The 16,230-nt window shown below is 40.5% G+C and overlaps 1 protein-coding gene across 1 annotated transcript; it reads right to left on the reverse strand.

The window, feature by feature from the left end:
- Window positions 1-757: 757 nt before the first annotated feature.
- ywhaba (tyrosine 3-monooxygenase/tryptophan 5-monooxygenase activation protein, beta polypeptide a) lies at window positions 758-15,965 on the reverse strand. The gene is made up of 7 exons (XM_026349518.1): window positions 15,838-15,965; window positions 11,738-11,898; window positions 10,119-10,259; window positions 7,037-7,160; window positions 5,259-5,422; window positions 4,780-4,875; window positions 758-3,543 (listed from the first exon to the last, which is right to left on the reverse strand). The coding sequence occupies exons 2-7, from the start codon at window positions 11,888-11,890 to the stop codon at window positions 3,487-3,489; spliced, it is 735 nt and encodes a 244-aa protein (XP_026205303.1). The 5' UTR covers window positions 11,891-11,898; window positions 15,838-15,965; the 3' UTR covers window positions 758-3,486.
- Window positions 15,966-16,230: the final 265 nt, after the last annotated feature.

Here is a 16,230-nt window from a genome sequence, read left to right on the forward strand (position 1 = left end):
AACTGGTTAAAAAAAAAAAAAAGAGCTCACACACAAGTGAGCCTTAATGTGAAACTAAGAAATTTAAATGATTAAATCCATGAATGCTGCAACTTCCAAAATCTGAAACTGCTCCTCTGCTTTTTCTACCATTCTAGATGATAAAGTACTGAATGCACATGTAGCTCTACTCAAACACACATTTCACACTGAAGAATCAAGTTAAAGCACCTTCAGATACAGATGGAGTTAGGTTCAGGTATCAATCCTCTAGTGCAGCTAAACCCAAGACCATCAGCTGCTTCAGTAGAAGCCTTTCCTGTGTTCTACTTCACTGTTAAACCACAATGTCTTTAATGTCGGCATCCACTCTTGCTTGCTAAATGGAAGTATCTGGAAATGGTGAACTGATGTTGAGCCACTAAGATTTACTCCCGAGCTGAGACCAGCTGATGATTAGGTCTGCGTTTAGTTAAAAAAATCCACATCATTGTATTTGCATATAACACTTTTGAATAACGTCGCAGCCTTCCGTAATCCTGCTGAATGTTGAATCTTTATCCAGAGTGTTACAACATGAAACCAAGTGGGGGAAACCGTCCCCCCCACTGTGTATGTGCTGATCCAAAGTCCAAACTTTGAACTTTTTTTTTTTTTGCATTGCTTTCAGATATTTTTAGACATCCTGCATGCACCTTTGATGAGGAACCTCATTATAAAATCAATAAACATGCGGCATTAACAGTCTAGTGGTGATAAGAAACAGAAAGAGGGCTGATTCGGAACTGATAAAACCTTTATTTCACTTTAAATTGTCTTTTACATTTTGTCCTGTTTATAACATGTAAGGTGAAACTAGAGTTGGAATTTTATTTTAAAAGACATACACAAATCTAGTATTACGTCAATAACCAGGGTGAGGGAAAAGATGTCGAGGGGTTTTCTTTTTTTGTCATTTTCTCATTTTTATTCGTGTACTTTAGCTAAAGTCTAAATTTTCACAACCACGTGCACGCTAAGCAATAAAACCGTCACAGAAGCAAATGTTTTTGTTTTTTTTTTGTGTTGTTTTTTGTGTTATTTTTTTTCCTTTTTTTATTTTAAGCAGAATACTGGTCAGTAAAAACAAAATGATTTGAGATACCAGATATACAGACAGGCTCGGTGCCACATTCACTACTGCATGGGATCATTTTTTTCCTTATAAAGCGTAGAATAACTGCCTTTTTGTTCAGCTAACGAGAAAAAGAGCGGCAGGGAGGAAAACTTTTTTTTTTTTTTACCTTTTAAACGTCAGTGCATGAAAACATTTGTCCCCAGCAAAAGAAAATAAAACATTGACACATGACTTTTCTACACCTACAGAGTGGAATGTCGAGATGGTTAATGACAAGGTTATTGTGACACTGAGTGGAAAATAATCAAAAACCCTGTACTCAGCTAGTTCTACTTTTGTCAGATTCACAGGTCTGCAATCTGGTTGGTGGATTTCCACCAATATTTTGTTTTAAGTTTGGGACAAGAGAGTGGTCTAGTTTTAAATTTGCTAAATTTTTCAACGCATGCAGTTTCTTGCTATTGGCAGGATAAAGTCATTTAAACAGGAGAAACCACACGGAGCCCGATTTTTGCCAGTTTTCGTCTACAGATAAGATTTGAAAGTGAGCCAGAAATTGTACCGTTGACTACCGAGTTTTCTCTCGAAAGATACTCTGAAGGTTTGCCTCGACATGCGCACGTTTCCGAACTCCAGCAGGATTCTAAAAACCGCGATCCTGTTTTTACAAAAACAGTTTCTCACTTCCACAAACGGATGAGTGGCTGCCTGGAGATTTGGCTCTTTCACCGCATTCACCATGGTTGTGGTCTGCACAAAAGCTGACACTTAAACCCACTGCTTGCTTTTTTTGTCAATTGTCACCTGGGAAAACAACATTTGTTGTGGTTCCTTTAAACTCGCCAAATAAAGATCTACTTTATCAATATCTTCTCTTACTGCCATGACTTCCTTTCATATTCTGGTAAAAGGGCAGCGAGACGTTTGTGTCAGTCCATTGAGTGCACAATTCCCCACTTGTTGCTTGCAGTAGATTAACATGACGATAAAGGAAAGCATGCAGTCTAGTTGACAGATCACACTAATCAGCAGCAAGTGGAAACTTGGGACTTTCTGACTTGTCAGTACAAGCAGTGAAGAGGCATAAGGAGGACGTGAAAAGAACAGGAAGAAGAAAAAGTACCAAAAATAAAAGAGGGGAAAACAAATATGGTATAAAACAGCAGCTGACTGTAATGGCTTCGTTGCGAGCAGGTGTTAACGAAAAACATCGACAAACCGTTGTTTCTAAAAGACAGATTTACAGTTAGCTCTAAAAATGTTTTACAATTTTACAGTTCTCAAAAAGATGGAAAGAGTTTGACTTGTTATACACACGTACTATAAGAGGAAAACAGAAAACAAAACATGAAGGGACGTGGTTAAGGAATTTGTTTTTGTTACTGTGAAGCATCACTAACTTTAAAATGGAATGTATGCTTTTTATTCTCTTTAATAGTCTAATAGTTTAATAATAGTTAATAGCTCTGAACTGGAAAGATGCAGAACTGTGTTAAATCAAACTCTGGGTCCCGGTTAGAAAGGAAAACAAAAACAGTGGCGTGATTACACAGCAGGTAAAACACCTCTGTTTTTAGATTTGTCAGTGTCACAATACAGCCTTGTACGAGGAGGGACCCTTCTGTATAAACCTCAGCAGAATTGCACTGCTGTTCAAACACACCCTCTCTCAGCTGAATACTGTTTGTGCCATCAAACGAGGATCTGGTGGCAAGGTGGAGGAAAAACTAAGCATCACAGTGTTTGTTGAAAATAAACGGACAGTTTAATAACCTTTTTTGTTTTGTTTAAAGTGGAATAAAACCAGCCATTTGCCAGTACACTAGAAAGCCAAAAAAAGAAGGGATGGACAACTATATAAATGCAATAACTTGCTAAAGAGAAAAGGGAGATGGAGGGTGAGAGAACGCACTGAGATGTTAGGGAGAAGGGAGGAGTGAGGTGTAGAAGGAAATGAGGAGAAACATTAAACAAGGACAGTAAAAACAGGGGAATGTGAGCTCTAAAAACCATTTATTCATTGTGTGGTTCTGGATAAAAACCCTCCCTGCGTGCTATAAAACTAGACTGGCCAGTGGTTTTATTCTGCTGGCCTGCCTTGGAGTGCCATGATCAAGGGAGGGGGGGCGGGAGAGACGGAGGGATCGCGGGGTGATGGAGTAGTATCGTTTTTTTTCCCCTCCTTTTTTTTAAAAATTGATTTGTGAAGGTCAGGTACTATTCATGCTGTTGGTTATACAGAAGGGAGGTCGGGAGGCTGGGTTTGAAAAAGTGGGACGAGGGAATGAACGGGCCGTTTATGTGTACGAAGAGAGGAAGAAGAGAAGAAAGAGGAAGAGAGATAAAAGGAGGAGGAAGAGAGTGGGGGTGGGTCAACAGTGAAGTGCGCTCTAGTTCCCATCATCTCCGGCGTCAGCATCTTCTCCCTGGTTTTCTGATGTCCAGAGCTGCAGGAAGAGAGAAAACAAATATCTGTCATCCTCCGTCCGTAAACAAGGACACAATAACTCTGATTTATCATGAGTCACTTCAAGACGACGACTTTTCCATTCAGCTCTTCAGCAAATCATGTGCCTCCATCTAACCCTATCCTCTGCATCCTCTTCTCTTATACTGAGTCTGCTTGCAGAGCAAACCTCCACCTGCTCTCGCCACAGATCACAATGTCATCTGCGAACATCATAGTACGTGGAGATTCCTGTCTAACCTCTTCTGTCAGCCTGTCCGTCACCAGAGCAAACAAGAAGGGGATCAGAGCTTGATGCAGACCCACCTCCACCTTGAACTCCTCTGTCCCACCCACAGCTCACATACATGTCCTGCACTCCCGACCTTCTTACCATTTGCTCATCTCTGTACTTCATCAGCATCCTCAGAGCAAATACTACATCTGTAGTATGAATCACTTCAAGACTAAAGCTGACAATCAGCTAGTGAAATCAGTCATTTACAATATCAAGTCAACATCTACGCTCAGTGGCAGAGCAGTCTGATGGTATAGAATAAAATCTGCTTGTCTATGTAAGTCCAAACTGACTGGTAGTTCCACTCCGGATTTGTCGTCATATTTTCTACTGTGCACGTATCCTTGTCCGCCGCCACGACTGTTGTGTGAATAGAAGGGCGTGCTCCAAAGGTAAATAGAAAATATGAACTGGCCTTAGCTCATTTCTAATGGTTTTCACTACTGTTAACAAGAAGATACTGTACTGGACTATACAGTTATATTTTAGTTGACACAATGAAATAAAGCAGTTGTTTGATGATGTTGCTGTTTTTTGATGCCTTTAAGAAAACAGAATTCAAACAACTGTCAAGTGCATTTTGTCATAATACACTAACTAGTCAACTGCTTGTGAGCTACTGTAGCTTGTTTAGTGTGAATTTTGTTCTGGGGCAAACTTCATTTATTAAGTCATGTCATTAATCTATGTAGGCATGTTGAATTAGTTCTGCTCACGACTCGATTTGTTTACACTGGGTATAGAACCACTGGGGGCTTCAGTTCTACCAACATGAGCGGTGGACAAAAGAAAAAGGTGACAAATATTTACTAGAGCTCAACGTTTTGATGTGTTGCGTCACTGGGGAGAATGATTCATCTGCAGATTTGAAAAACTACTATTTCAATAATCAGCAGTGTTTCCAGGTAATTCTAGACAAAACTATTCGTGTGTACTCACAGTTAGGTTGTCCCTTAGTAGCTGCATGATCAGCGTGCTGTCTTTGTACGAGTCCTCGTTCAAGGTGTCGAGCTCGGCGATCGCCTCGTCGAAAGCCTGCAAGCAAAAGCAGAGAGCATCACTGGAAGTCCTCCAGACAAGGTAGATTTTTCCGCAGAGGTTCAACTTCTATGTAGTTCACTCTTATAATTAACATGTCCAATCAGTAACAAGTAGCTTCTAAAAACAGAAATTCACAATTTACTTTCACATTAATCGATCTTCTTACTGTCCGCTGTCTGCGCACATATTTCTTTCCCAAACAGACTTCAAATAAAACTCCTGGGTTTCTATGTCTCGCGGGTTTGAGTCTTGACAACCTGCTAAATCTTGACTGTTAGTTGGCAGACTGCTCTGTGGGGGAGGGGCCACCTGTCTTAGCTTATGACCATAAATCATGAGAGTTCTGGGCATGAATGAACAAAGTGTTATTCACCCACCTGCTTGGCCAGAGAGCAGGCCTGCTCGGGCGAGTTGAGGATTTCGTAGTAGAAGACGGAGAAGTTGAGGGCCAGGCCCAGTCGGATGGGGTGTGTCGGCTGCATGTCCTTCTTGCTGATGTCAAAGGCTTTCTGGTAGGCCTGCTGAGAGTTCTCCACCGTGTCTGCACAACATACACAACAAGTGAATTTACTGCACACCTAAACATTATTTTCAAGGACATCTGAGAAAACCTTTTACAGAGACTGTCTCTGATAAAAGGACCATGTTTACTGTGACCTGCAGTAACGATCCTCTTAATAGCACCAACCAACAGCCTTTTGGTATTTGGGAACAAACTAAACAACCACTTTACAGGGATCAGAGACCAAGGAGCCGCCGTACATCATTTTACAGCGATTAGTTTACTCATTTGTTGAGATATTAACGTTTGATTCATTTAATTAACCTATTAATCCAATAAAGATGATACAACAAAGAAATTTGTTGGCGCTAAGGAATCAACAGATGGACAACATAAGAAAAAGAGAAAACGTTTCCTATTTCTGCGAATTATATTGAATTTACCTAGGAAGGGGATTTTTGGAAAAAAAAAGTGTATTCATTTGTAAGTATTTTGTGCACGTCACCATTACATCCAGTAAAAATGAGTCAGTCATTTCCTAAATTTGTCACCATCTAATCACAACTCCCTAAACTATGGGGGCTTTGGCTTATTGCCATGACAATCAGAGTCAGATGACTGATAACCCTGGCAACAAACTGTTTCTTGGCAACAGCCTCAGGGAGGCTGTCTCGCCATTAAAACAGGAGCTTTGGCAAAACGATGTAGACAATAAAAGCACAGAATAATCAAATGATAAGGGGGGAATTTTTTGTCCGTACACTTCATTAGATGATTTGTTCAGTGTAAGTGTAATTTAATATAACAAATATCTGTATCACTGTTGGCTGCTTGCAAAACTGTGGTATGACTAATGTGAAGTAATGACATCATGGCTGAGACTAATCTGATAAAACCTAATGTGTCCTCTAACCCCTCCCTGCCACTTATCTCTTTACTGTAAAAAAAAAAAAACTTCACAATCTGGTTTCCCTTTTACAATCTACAATTGTGAACAGAATCACTCTCCATTTGTGTCTTCAGTCGGACAGACTGTCTACAGCGTCAAGCCCCTTGAGACACAATATAAAGTGTAGTGAAGAAACTAGAAAGAGCCAAACAACCTTCTCATAATGGCTTCATTTGTTAATGATAATTTACTCTCCTCAGACGTAATAAACATATAAAGGCGCCTTGAATTCTATACTATCTTGAAAGACATGTAGCATGTACCAGGGCTGACAGTTGGTACAGGCTGTAGTGTCATTAAGGGTCTTGCTAATAGGAATTTCATACTCTTCTTCAAGCAATCAAAGTCTTTATTGCAGGCAATAAAAAGTTTTACCTAGTTCAGTTCAATAAAAGAGAATATTTACTCTGAACAATAAAAGGGTGCTCAGCGTGCCACACCGAGTAAGGAATCCACTCTTTAACTGGGTTCAACAAACATCACTCTACTCAACCGTTGACAAAACACGACTTCCTTTCAGCTACAGGGCTGCTGCACTGAAGCTTAACTTGAACTCAGTATCCTGAAATGATTATCAAGATTGGAATTATATCTTCTAGCGTCTCTTTTAATCACAGAGTACTGCCCTGGCTTCTTTCCCTGACAAAAGTGAAAGCAAAAAAGGAGAACATTTAGTTTTGAATGCCTTGAGCTCAGATACTCACCCTTCTTTGAGTCCCCAGAGGCTACCTCTGACAGGTATCTGAAGTAGTCTCCTTTCATTTTGAGGTAGAATACCTTGCTCTCGGCCTGAGATGCATTGGGAATGAGGAATTTGTCGAGCAGATTCTGAAACAGAGATAACCAGAAGGGTTAATAACTTAAAACAGGGCAGCAGAGTGGCGAAGTTAATTGACTAATAGTTTTCACTGTGCTGTAGCTTCTGCTAAAACCACAGATAAATGAATAAAACAACTACAAATAATTCTCAACTATTTCTGTATAAATGAGCTCACACACAACGTCTGTTCTGGACTTCCCATTCAAGTACATAGAAGAGGGAAATGTTTTTGTGGCACTGAGCCTACCAAAGGTGTGAAGGTGTGGTGTGTAGATGTGGGGATTCAACATACTGACTAATCATAACTGCTCAGCATAACTGCTATGGTTTGCATGTGGTCTCACAGTGCTGGGAGTCTCATGCACAGACAGAGTCTGGTAGACACTTAAACTTGTTTGTCGCCCTAGAGTGCAGCACTGAGTGGGTAGCGTGTGTTATAGCTAGTTTCTTATGAGAGTCCACATGTGAGAAGACAAGTTGAAAGTTGAAGCCAAGTTCAAGTGTCGATTAGTTTTGGACAGATTTAGCTGAATGAGGATCCAGCTGCACCAGGTGTTTACGACATCAGGTTTTATAACAAGAAGTATAAATAGTTCAAATTTAATTTCACAAAAATAACAACATACCTCAATTTAACAAACGCTGGGCCAATGTTAACTGAACAACATCCAGTCAGGATTAACAAACATTTGCTTTTCCAGCATGACAGGTGCAAATGATTTCCACATCACTGAAGTCTTAACAGTGCAACCCAATGTGATAAATCACTAGTTGGAAACTGACACATAATTACTAAGAATTAAAGAAGGAATTAATGTTAAACTGAATAATGGATGTATAACTTAATTCAAGCCAATGGGCACATTACTGTAACAGATACTACACAATATCTACAGAGAGAAAACAGTTGAGCAGTTCACAAGAGAAACAACATGATTGAAAAATCTAAATATAATGGGGGAACCACTGAATTAGACCAATGTACGCAATGCTGTCAGATATTAGTCAGTCATGCAGTGAGCAGGAGTCTAATTAATTTTGTATTAAAGTGACTTGTGACTGATTTGTCAGGTGTTCAGTCCACTGGATTAGACAAAAACAGGTTCTACTGTATTTGACCCAATAACTAGATTAAATGTCTGGCTTCCATATTGGTTTTCCAGAAATGTGCCACCTCAAAAGAGATTACAGCTGTCTATCCTGTCAATATAGTAGGTCTGTTAACTATGACAACTACTACCAAAAAGTCTAGCCTGTGTTTGCTCTCTGCCATATAACAGAAAAACGTACACGCACACACACTAGAGCATCAATTAAAAATCTTGCTTTTGGCGTAATCCACTGCAAACATCTTCTAGGTCAAGGTCACTGGCATATTTTCTGTCCCGTGGATGCTTCAAAGCTTTCCCATTCCAAGCTCCCTGCTGCTTTAAGGACAGCGTGTCTCCACCCGTCCTTCCCTGCCTTCATTCCTACAGCACCACATCACCGCAGAGGCTTCCAGCTTGACCTTGAAGATATTATTAGAACTCTGCTCAGGCGCTAAAAATTTTGTCTGGTTTGACCTTGAGCAATTTCTGTTCTAACCTACTCAGCACCTCACAGCGATGTGAGTAAATCACAACCAAGACCTCAACTGTTACAAAAATAATAATTCTAGATTATATATTTCAATAGCATCTTTGACGAGTGACAATTACCAAGCTTTACTTCATCCTTTTGTTTTAGTTGATGCTTAAAACTTGGTGACAGACTAAAAGGAAAACTGATCACACATTGGGCTGCTGAGACTGACTCAACAGCTTTGTGGTTACAGAGCAGTCTGAACTATGAATCACCTGAATAGATCTTAAACAAAATACCGGCCGCAGTAAAGCAGATTACTTTAGAACATTTCTGATTAGCAGGTACTCAATGTCACATATATCAGAAAAGAAAGACAATAAGCTGCCGGGACACACATAATAAAGTTGAGTGCTGAAATGTGTGAAGCTCAGGGAAATAATTGCGTTTACTGTTTAGTTGTTTTACACGTAAAGACAGAGTGACAAGCTTGAGCTAGCAAGACACAATTATCAATTAAATACAGAGATAATGGGGCACACTTTCAGTTTTTCCTGGAAGGCATTTACTGTATGCTGTTTTATGCATTTAAACCAAAAGAAGCCCAATACACTATTTAATATTAGGCAGCAGTGTTCTCACCAACCAAATGCCAATATATTCCAGGTAGATTCATTAATATGAATGTTATTCTACCTGTTTACATCAAACCCATTCCACAAAAATAAATGATCATTGCTGGGCAGTGTTTTGTCATCTCATAAGCCTTCAACCTGGATGTATTACTCAAACTGGACTTCCTGGATCCTATTTCATCCTCTCACTCATACCTGTAACAACACATCCACCCCAAACACAGCGCCTTGTTTTGTTTAATGCAGCACTATTTTCAGTCTGAACACCTGCTCAGACCTCAGCTGACAGAGGCTGTTGACAGAGTTGAGATCTATTCTTGTCTTCTTAAATTTTTAAATCTGCATCCATGTAGTCTGTCTACCCACACACATAAGTACAGGCAACTTCATATGACTTGTGGCACAGTGTTGCCATACAAGTCGAGTACTCGTGTCCCTGCATCAAGTCCATGCAAAATACAAAGCAAAGCAAAAACATAAAATTAAAGCTTTGTTTGCCACCATTTCGATAGCTGCCAGTGCTGCTGCTAGCAACATTATTACTGTCTCCACGAGTAGCACCATGTGACTGTCTACTCTTAGCCAGGAGGGACCAGCTCTAGTCTTCCACTATCTCTCTCTCTCTCTCTCTCTCTCTTCCTCTTTTTACCTTCTGTACCACTCCTCTCATTCCTGCCACACATCACTGGCCCCCATCTTGTCCTTTCTCTGTCTCCATCTTCACACCCCCTCAACTCCCCGCCTGCCCTCTCCCATCCCTCTCCGTACCAGCACGTCATGGCAGATTTCTTGGAGTTCAGACTCGATCTTCACACGGTAATCGCGGGCCATCTGCTGTTTCTTCTCATTCCCCTCCGTCTTCTGCTCGATGCTGGAGATGACGCGCCAAGATGAACGACGGGCTCCCACCTAATGGAAACAGTATCAACCAAAATACTGACATTAACCACATCTTACATACAGGGCTTAATAAATATGGTTGTAATAATACACATTAAATGTGAAAGAGAAATAATGGGTCTTCAACATTTAATACAACCACAAATATACATACATATAAACATTTTTCAAATGCAAATTAAACAGAACTATTTTGGCCATCGTAGAACGTGACAGTTTATGAAAGTCTGCTTCTCTATCATGTGAAGTGTGACTTAATGTTCCATTACCTATATCCGACCTAAAAATATGCTACAACAAATACTTTGTAAAAATACTCTGTGCTACCTAATAGCACACTGATCCGTAGAGCAGTAGTGCTGAAAAACCAGAGGCAGCTCTGGCGCTAAAATCTTGATGGATAAACACAAAAACCGCTGCAGCACCACTATTAACACTTTAGAATACAAACTAAATAAAGACGGGCTTTTTGCCTTGGACCAAATGCAAACATTTTAGCTGAAGTGATAAGGCAAGGGGGGATAAGCTTTAACATAGAACCCAACATGACAGCAATACACAGCTGCTCCAGTTGAGCTTGAGGCATCAACTACAACAAGAGATGTTCCTACTTAAATTACTTGTTCATTATCTGGAAATGTTGAGTAACAATACGTGTAATGGCATATTACAGTGATACAAAGCAGAGATGGGGGATGTTGAAAAACTGATGAAAATATAAATTTCATTCTATGGACCATGTGTGGAGCACAAAGTGGAAGCAAAATGATGGTTTTCCATCACAGACTATTGGAGGGCTTTGTCTGTCTGTTTTTCAGACTATGAAAAGTCAACGGTCAGTTTCCTCAAAAGATATCAGTGGTGAAAACAAGCAGTGACTGTGTGAGAGACAGATCAGACAGATTTTCACTCTCACCAGGAAGTTAAATTTCTAGTAACTTCCTGTTCCCTGCTCCTGTCCTTTTCCCCGCTTACACAACTCAGAATACCGATACGGATACGTCTCATCTCAAGTTCAAACATTTAACCTGGATACGGATGCAGAGTTGTCTCTGCCGCAGTCTGTGCTTGTGAGCCGAACTGAGTTTGGGAAATGATCTGTATCATTTCTCTTGATCGTAGCTTAACTGCAACATTATTAACACCTGCATTTAAAACTGGGTCTTGGGGATAAATGAAGGTGTTTATTTGAATGTTAACTTAATTAAAAATGTATTAATCACAAGGAAATTCTAATATAAGCATTTTAATTATTTAACTTAATTTTACTGACAAAAACCTAAAAACGCTAAACAAGTTGACTAGTTAATTAATTTCTGAAAGTTTAATTTCTATTATGTATGGAAAATTTATAGGACAATCTAAGAGTTATGGTTTCGCACGCTGTTTGAATCTGTCTACCGTCATTTATTTTCAGTCAAACTAAAGTACGTCTACCAATTTGTAGTGTGTAAAAAAATGTTTCAATCACGAGAAGGATGCCGTACCACGTTCTTGTAGGCGACAGAGAGCAGGTTGCGCTCCTCGTTGCTGAGCTCCAGGCCCTGCTCCGTCACGGCCTTCATGGCAGACGCCATGTCGTCGTAGCGCTCGGCCTGCTCTGACAGCTTGGCTTTCTGCACCAGATCGTTCTTATCCATCTTTTAGGCTGCAAGGAAAAGACCAGGTGACACAAAAGAGTTATGTTTGGACTTTCTATTTACTAGCAAAACAGGGCAAACAGAAATATGTGAGAAATATGCGTGCGCAAGATCTGGCTCCTGAAAAAAGTAGAGCATAGAAAAGAAGGGGAAATAAACTGTAGAAAACCAAGAGTTTCATAGATATTGGATCCAACTACAAGTCCTGTGTTGGCACATGATAATGAATAAAATCATTCACTAGATGGATTGTCACACAGTGAAGTATGATATGAAATATACCAGCAAAGACTATTAAATGTTTTCCAAATAAATCTGTATGTGTGTATTATGACCTTTTACTAGCTTTAGTCATCTGCATTTACATGTGCAATCCATTTAATTAACAAGCCATTTATTTTTGTATGCGAAAATAATAATATACTGCTAAATAATAATTTCACACAATATCACAGTAAACTATATGAATAATGTATTTCTACAAACATCCAGAAAGCAGCTTTGCCCCCACGCCTGCTTACCAGCAAGTTTGAGAATGCATTGTTATGGATCCTTTATGTAGTGATCATTCTTGCAAGGGAAACCTCACAAATGACACCCTGTATTGTTTCACTATCTTTAAAGTCTATCTGACCTCTGACTCCCCAAAGGAAACAGGATGGTAAGGATGACAACTCCCCCCCCATGGAGGATAAAAGGGGTAAGCAGAAGAGTTTTGCTTGATCTGCTTTTAAAGATCTTTAAATATTTGGGCTTATCCAGATTTTAATGGCAGATTCAAATGGACTTATTTCACTAAACAGCTTCCACATGCGTTATTAAATAGTACTGACTTTACTGTGAATGTGGTTGAAAATCTAAACCACCTCAGAAATTCCTCAGGTTTTACCCTGTGTCTGGCTTCCTCTGTTTATTATTTGTGGATAATTGGAAATTATTACTATTCAAAATATTAAATTTAAAAAAAAAAATGAGGACAGGATATATGCAGTGCCTATTAAAAGCATTCACTGCACCATAACCACTCCAGGACATCAATATTTGTTTTAAGGGATTCCTGTTTGAATTTGGCTTTGTGCTTGACTTGTTCTCATGCTGGGAAATAAATCTCCGTAAAGCTGTGATGTGCAGTGTACGGCTGCAATTAGCACTCACTGTTATCCACTGATTGCTGAACAAATTTGTTGGTTAATAAATAGTTTGACTAATCAGAATTTTCTATCCCAATTCTTCTTAATCTTTGATCCCACTTTGACTCCCTTCAAAGTATTATTTCTCCCACCAACAGACACAGACACTCATTTTTTTATAAATGCTAATAAATAAATAAATATATTCCAAAACTGTTGAAGCTGAAACCATCAAATGTGAAAAATGACAAAATTAGTAGTATCATTTTCCGTTTAATTTCAGTGTTAAGCATAAGCACAACGGTCTAAAATCTCCATTTCTCATTAGTCTGTACATACTTCCAATTTGTTTTAAAAGTTTAGTTTCCCCTGTAGAGGCCTTTTGTCTTTATGCACATTGTGCTGTGAGGTTTAACCTGGTAAAGCACCAACAACAGTTGTGTGCACACTCAGTCCACCTCAGCAATAAAAACCCACAGCTCCTTAAGAGCTGGTGTAGCCCACTCTGTAGTTACCTCCCTCAGAGGCTTTCTTAGGACAAAGCCTTCTGGAGGCGAGCACTCGTCATTTTTATCCTATTTTTTATGTTTGTTTTTTTCCTTACTGAACAACAGAGTATATTTGAACCTTGGGGAATTTCTTGTATCTCGTTTCTTTACTTCCATGTTATAGACTAAAATTGAATACACGTGTATTTTTTAAAGAAGGTCGCAGATGAGGGACTTCTATATTTATATATTTACAAAGAAAATAACATATTGGGGGCATTTAATGAGTTATTTTTGTCATCTTCTTAAAATCATAATGACGTCTAGTTCAGTGCCACCAGATGGCACCATGGCAACTATACCTCTCCTCACTTAACAGAGGTTTACTTTGGTGATTTCATGTTGTCTTCCATCTGATAAATGATCAGATGAGAACACAAAGTGGTAACTACCTTGCTTGATGCATTTTTTACCTCACTAAATATTTGGTGTGACACTACGCATGAAAATGATTTTGGTTTCAAGGCTGAAAAGCTGTTTGGATGGGAGGTGAGACATCTTTAAAAACCTCAACTGTTACCAAACAGCATTTTGGGGTTAGATTTTTTTGTAACATTGCAATCGATGCTTTGACAGGACGGTAAAAAAAAAAAAAACAGCTTGCTCTACTCACTTTGAACCTGCAGCCACTCCTATGCATTTCCTACCGTCTGCAGAGCATATACGAGGGTTTACGATGCAGATACAAAGGTTGAATCGTAAAATGGATTACTTATCTGCTTACAGTGATTACAGTTCCACTAAGTTACCAAAGATATCATTTGTTATTGAGTTAGGCTGAGATTCTTAGATATTAATCCCTAATAACTTGACTAGAGGCTTAAAAAATATATTTTTTTACATTTCAAATAATCGTGGGTTTCATCATAACCGGACAGAAACATGTAAATTATAAATACTAGAAGGGGTTTTTAAGAAAACTCTGAACATAAGATCAATCTTCAGGCTGCAGTGTAACGTTAAAGCTTTCGAAGCTAACCGCTATCATCGTAGCATCTTCGGGTTAGCATTTAGCTTTCGGTAAAATGTCGCTTATGTTACAAGCGCATCGATGGGGCGCTAGCTACCCGCTGCATCGAGTAAAATTGATCCAATTTGGCATCTTCGCTTATCTACAATCCGATCTGGCACGACACCAACGAGCTCAACATTAGCAACGCCGTTATCGAACCACCTAGCTAACGATTCAGGTTAACAGGCTTAGGTTGTGCGCACCGAAAAAAAACGGGGCGCACCGCCTTGAACGGTGGACCAAGATTCGTTGAACACCTTTAAAACCATCGCCTCTGTAAAGGGTTTGACGCCAACGCTTTAAATACTGCCCCCGGGTCACCAACACTGAGGTTGTAGCGTTTCATCGGCCTGCCAACACCTAGCGCTACGCCCTCCTTGTCGCATTCCCCTGCGGAATTTTAAGATGGAGAGATAGATTACCGCCAGCTAGCTAGCTAGCATGCTAACAGAACGTCACAGCACGCCCGTTGGCTTTAACGGTTAGCTTAGCCGCTAACGGGAACTGACCCAGTTCAATCTGAATGGCGATACCGTATAAGCAGCCACCGAGCCGAAGCGGCCAGAGGATGGGATGCGGCGTCAGTTCAGTTTCACCGCGGACTAAAGGCCGCTGGTGTTAGAACACGTTTTAAAACGTGAAATCACATTTGAGGGAAACTCCCGGAAAATCGAGAGGGTGTGTTAGCTTCAATAGCGTTTCACTACGCCATGACGGAGCTTAGCTAAAGACATCAACACATCTATCCTGTCTGCTCCGATTGATCAGGATAGATATGTCGATTATCCCGTTACAACCGAGTATTCGATGCTAGCCTGATGTTAACGTTACCCACCGTGCTAGGTACTTAGCACTGGCCGCTAATGTGCTGCTGCTGCTGCTCTCACGACGGCCGAGGCACGGCTGCTGCTAAGCTGTCAAAATGGCCAAACTTGGGTGCTGCTTCTCCCTCCCTACACGGGCACGGCGCACTACGCATGGCATCGACCGGAGTCTGTCCCTGCTAAACCACTGACCTATAGCACATTTGACATCACGGAGAGCACAAGCAATCTCATGCCAGGTGTTTTGTGGGTTATTTCTCACAATCTGGCCACTAGTCTCGGCCTAAATCCTCGCACCCAGCCCCAAACCACAATAGGCACCTTCCGCCGCAGATGCAGGAATGGGGCCACAGCTGGGGCTACCGTTCCTCCTAAAAAACACTCCTTATCCTGAATATAAGATAATAATCGAGTGATATGCAAGTGAACTCACACTTTTAGCGTACAAAGAATCCCGATTTTATTCTCTGAACGATGGGAGTTTATCAAGCCGTCCTCTGCTCGCTGCTCAGGGTATTCAGGGCAGTACCACTTCCGCCTGCTCTGACACTTCCGCTTCCTCTAAACCCCGCCCCTCCCCCCGCCAGTATCCATGGCGACCGCGCCAGGGGGTTTCCTAAGCATCTTGCGAGGGGCTTTGACGTCAGGAGGACCATGGAAACGGCTACAGGATGACGTGCGCCGGTCTCCGTGGCAACTGTCTCCATGAGGCCGCTGCTGTCGTATCTGAGTTCACCATCGTGTCAGCTGACACAGCTTTGTGTGGGTTACGCTTATTTATTTATTTATTTCTTTTACAAGCGTCCGTACTTCTCCCACCACACCA

This window comes from Anabas testudineus, chromosome 5 (assembly GCF_900324465.2).
Source record: "Anabas testudineus chromosome 5, fAnaTes1.2, whole genome shotgun sequence".
In the NCBI taxonomy this organism is placed as follows: Eukaryota; Metazoa; Chordata; class Actinopteri; order Anabantiformes; family Anabantidae; genus Anabas; species Anabas testudineus.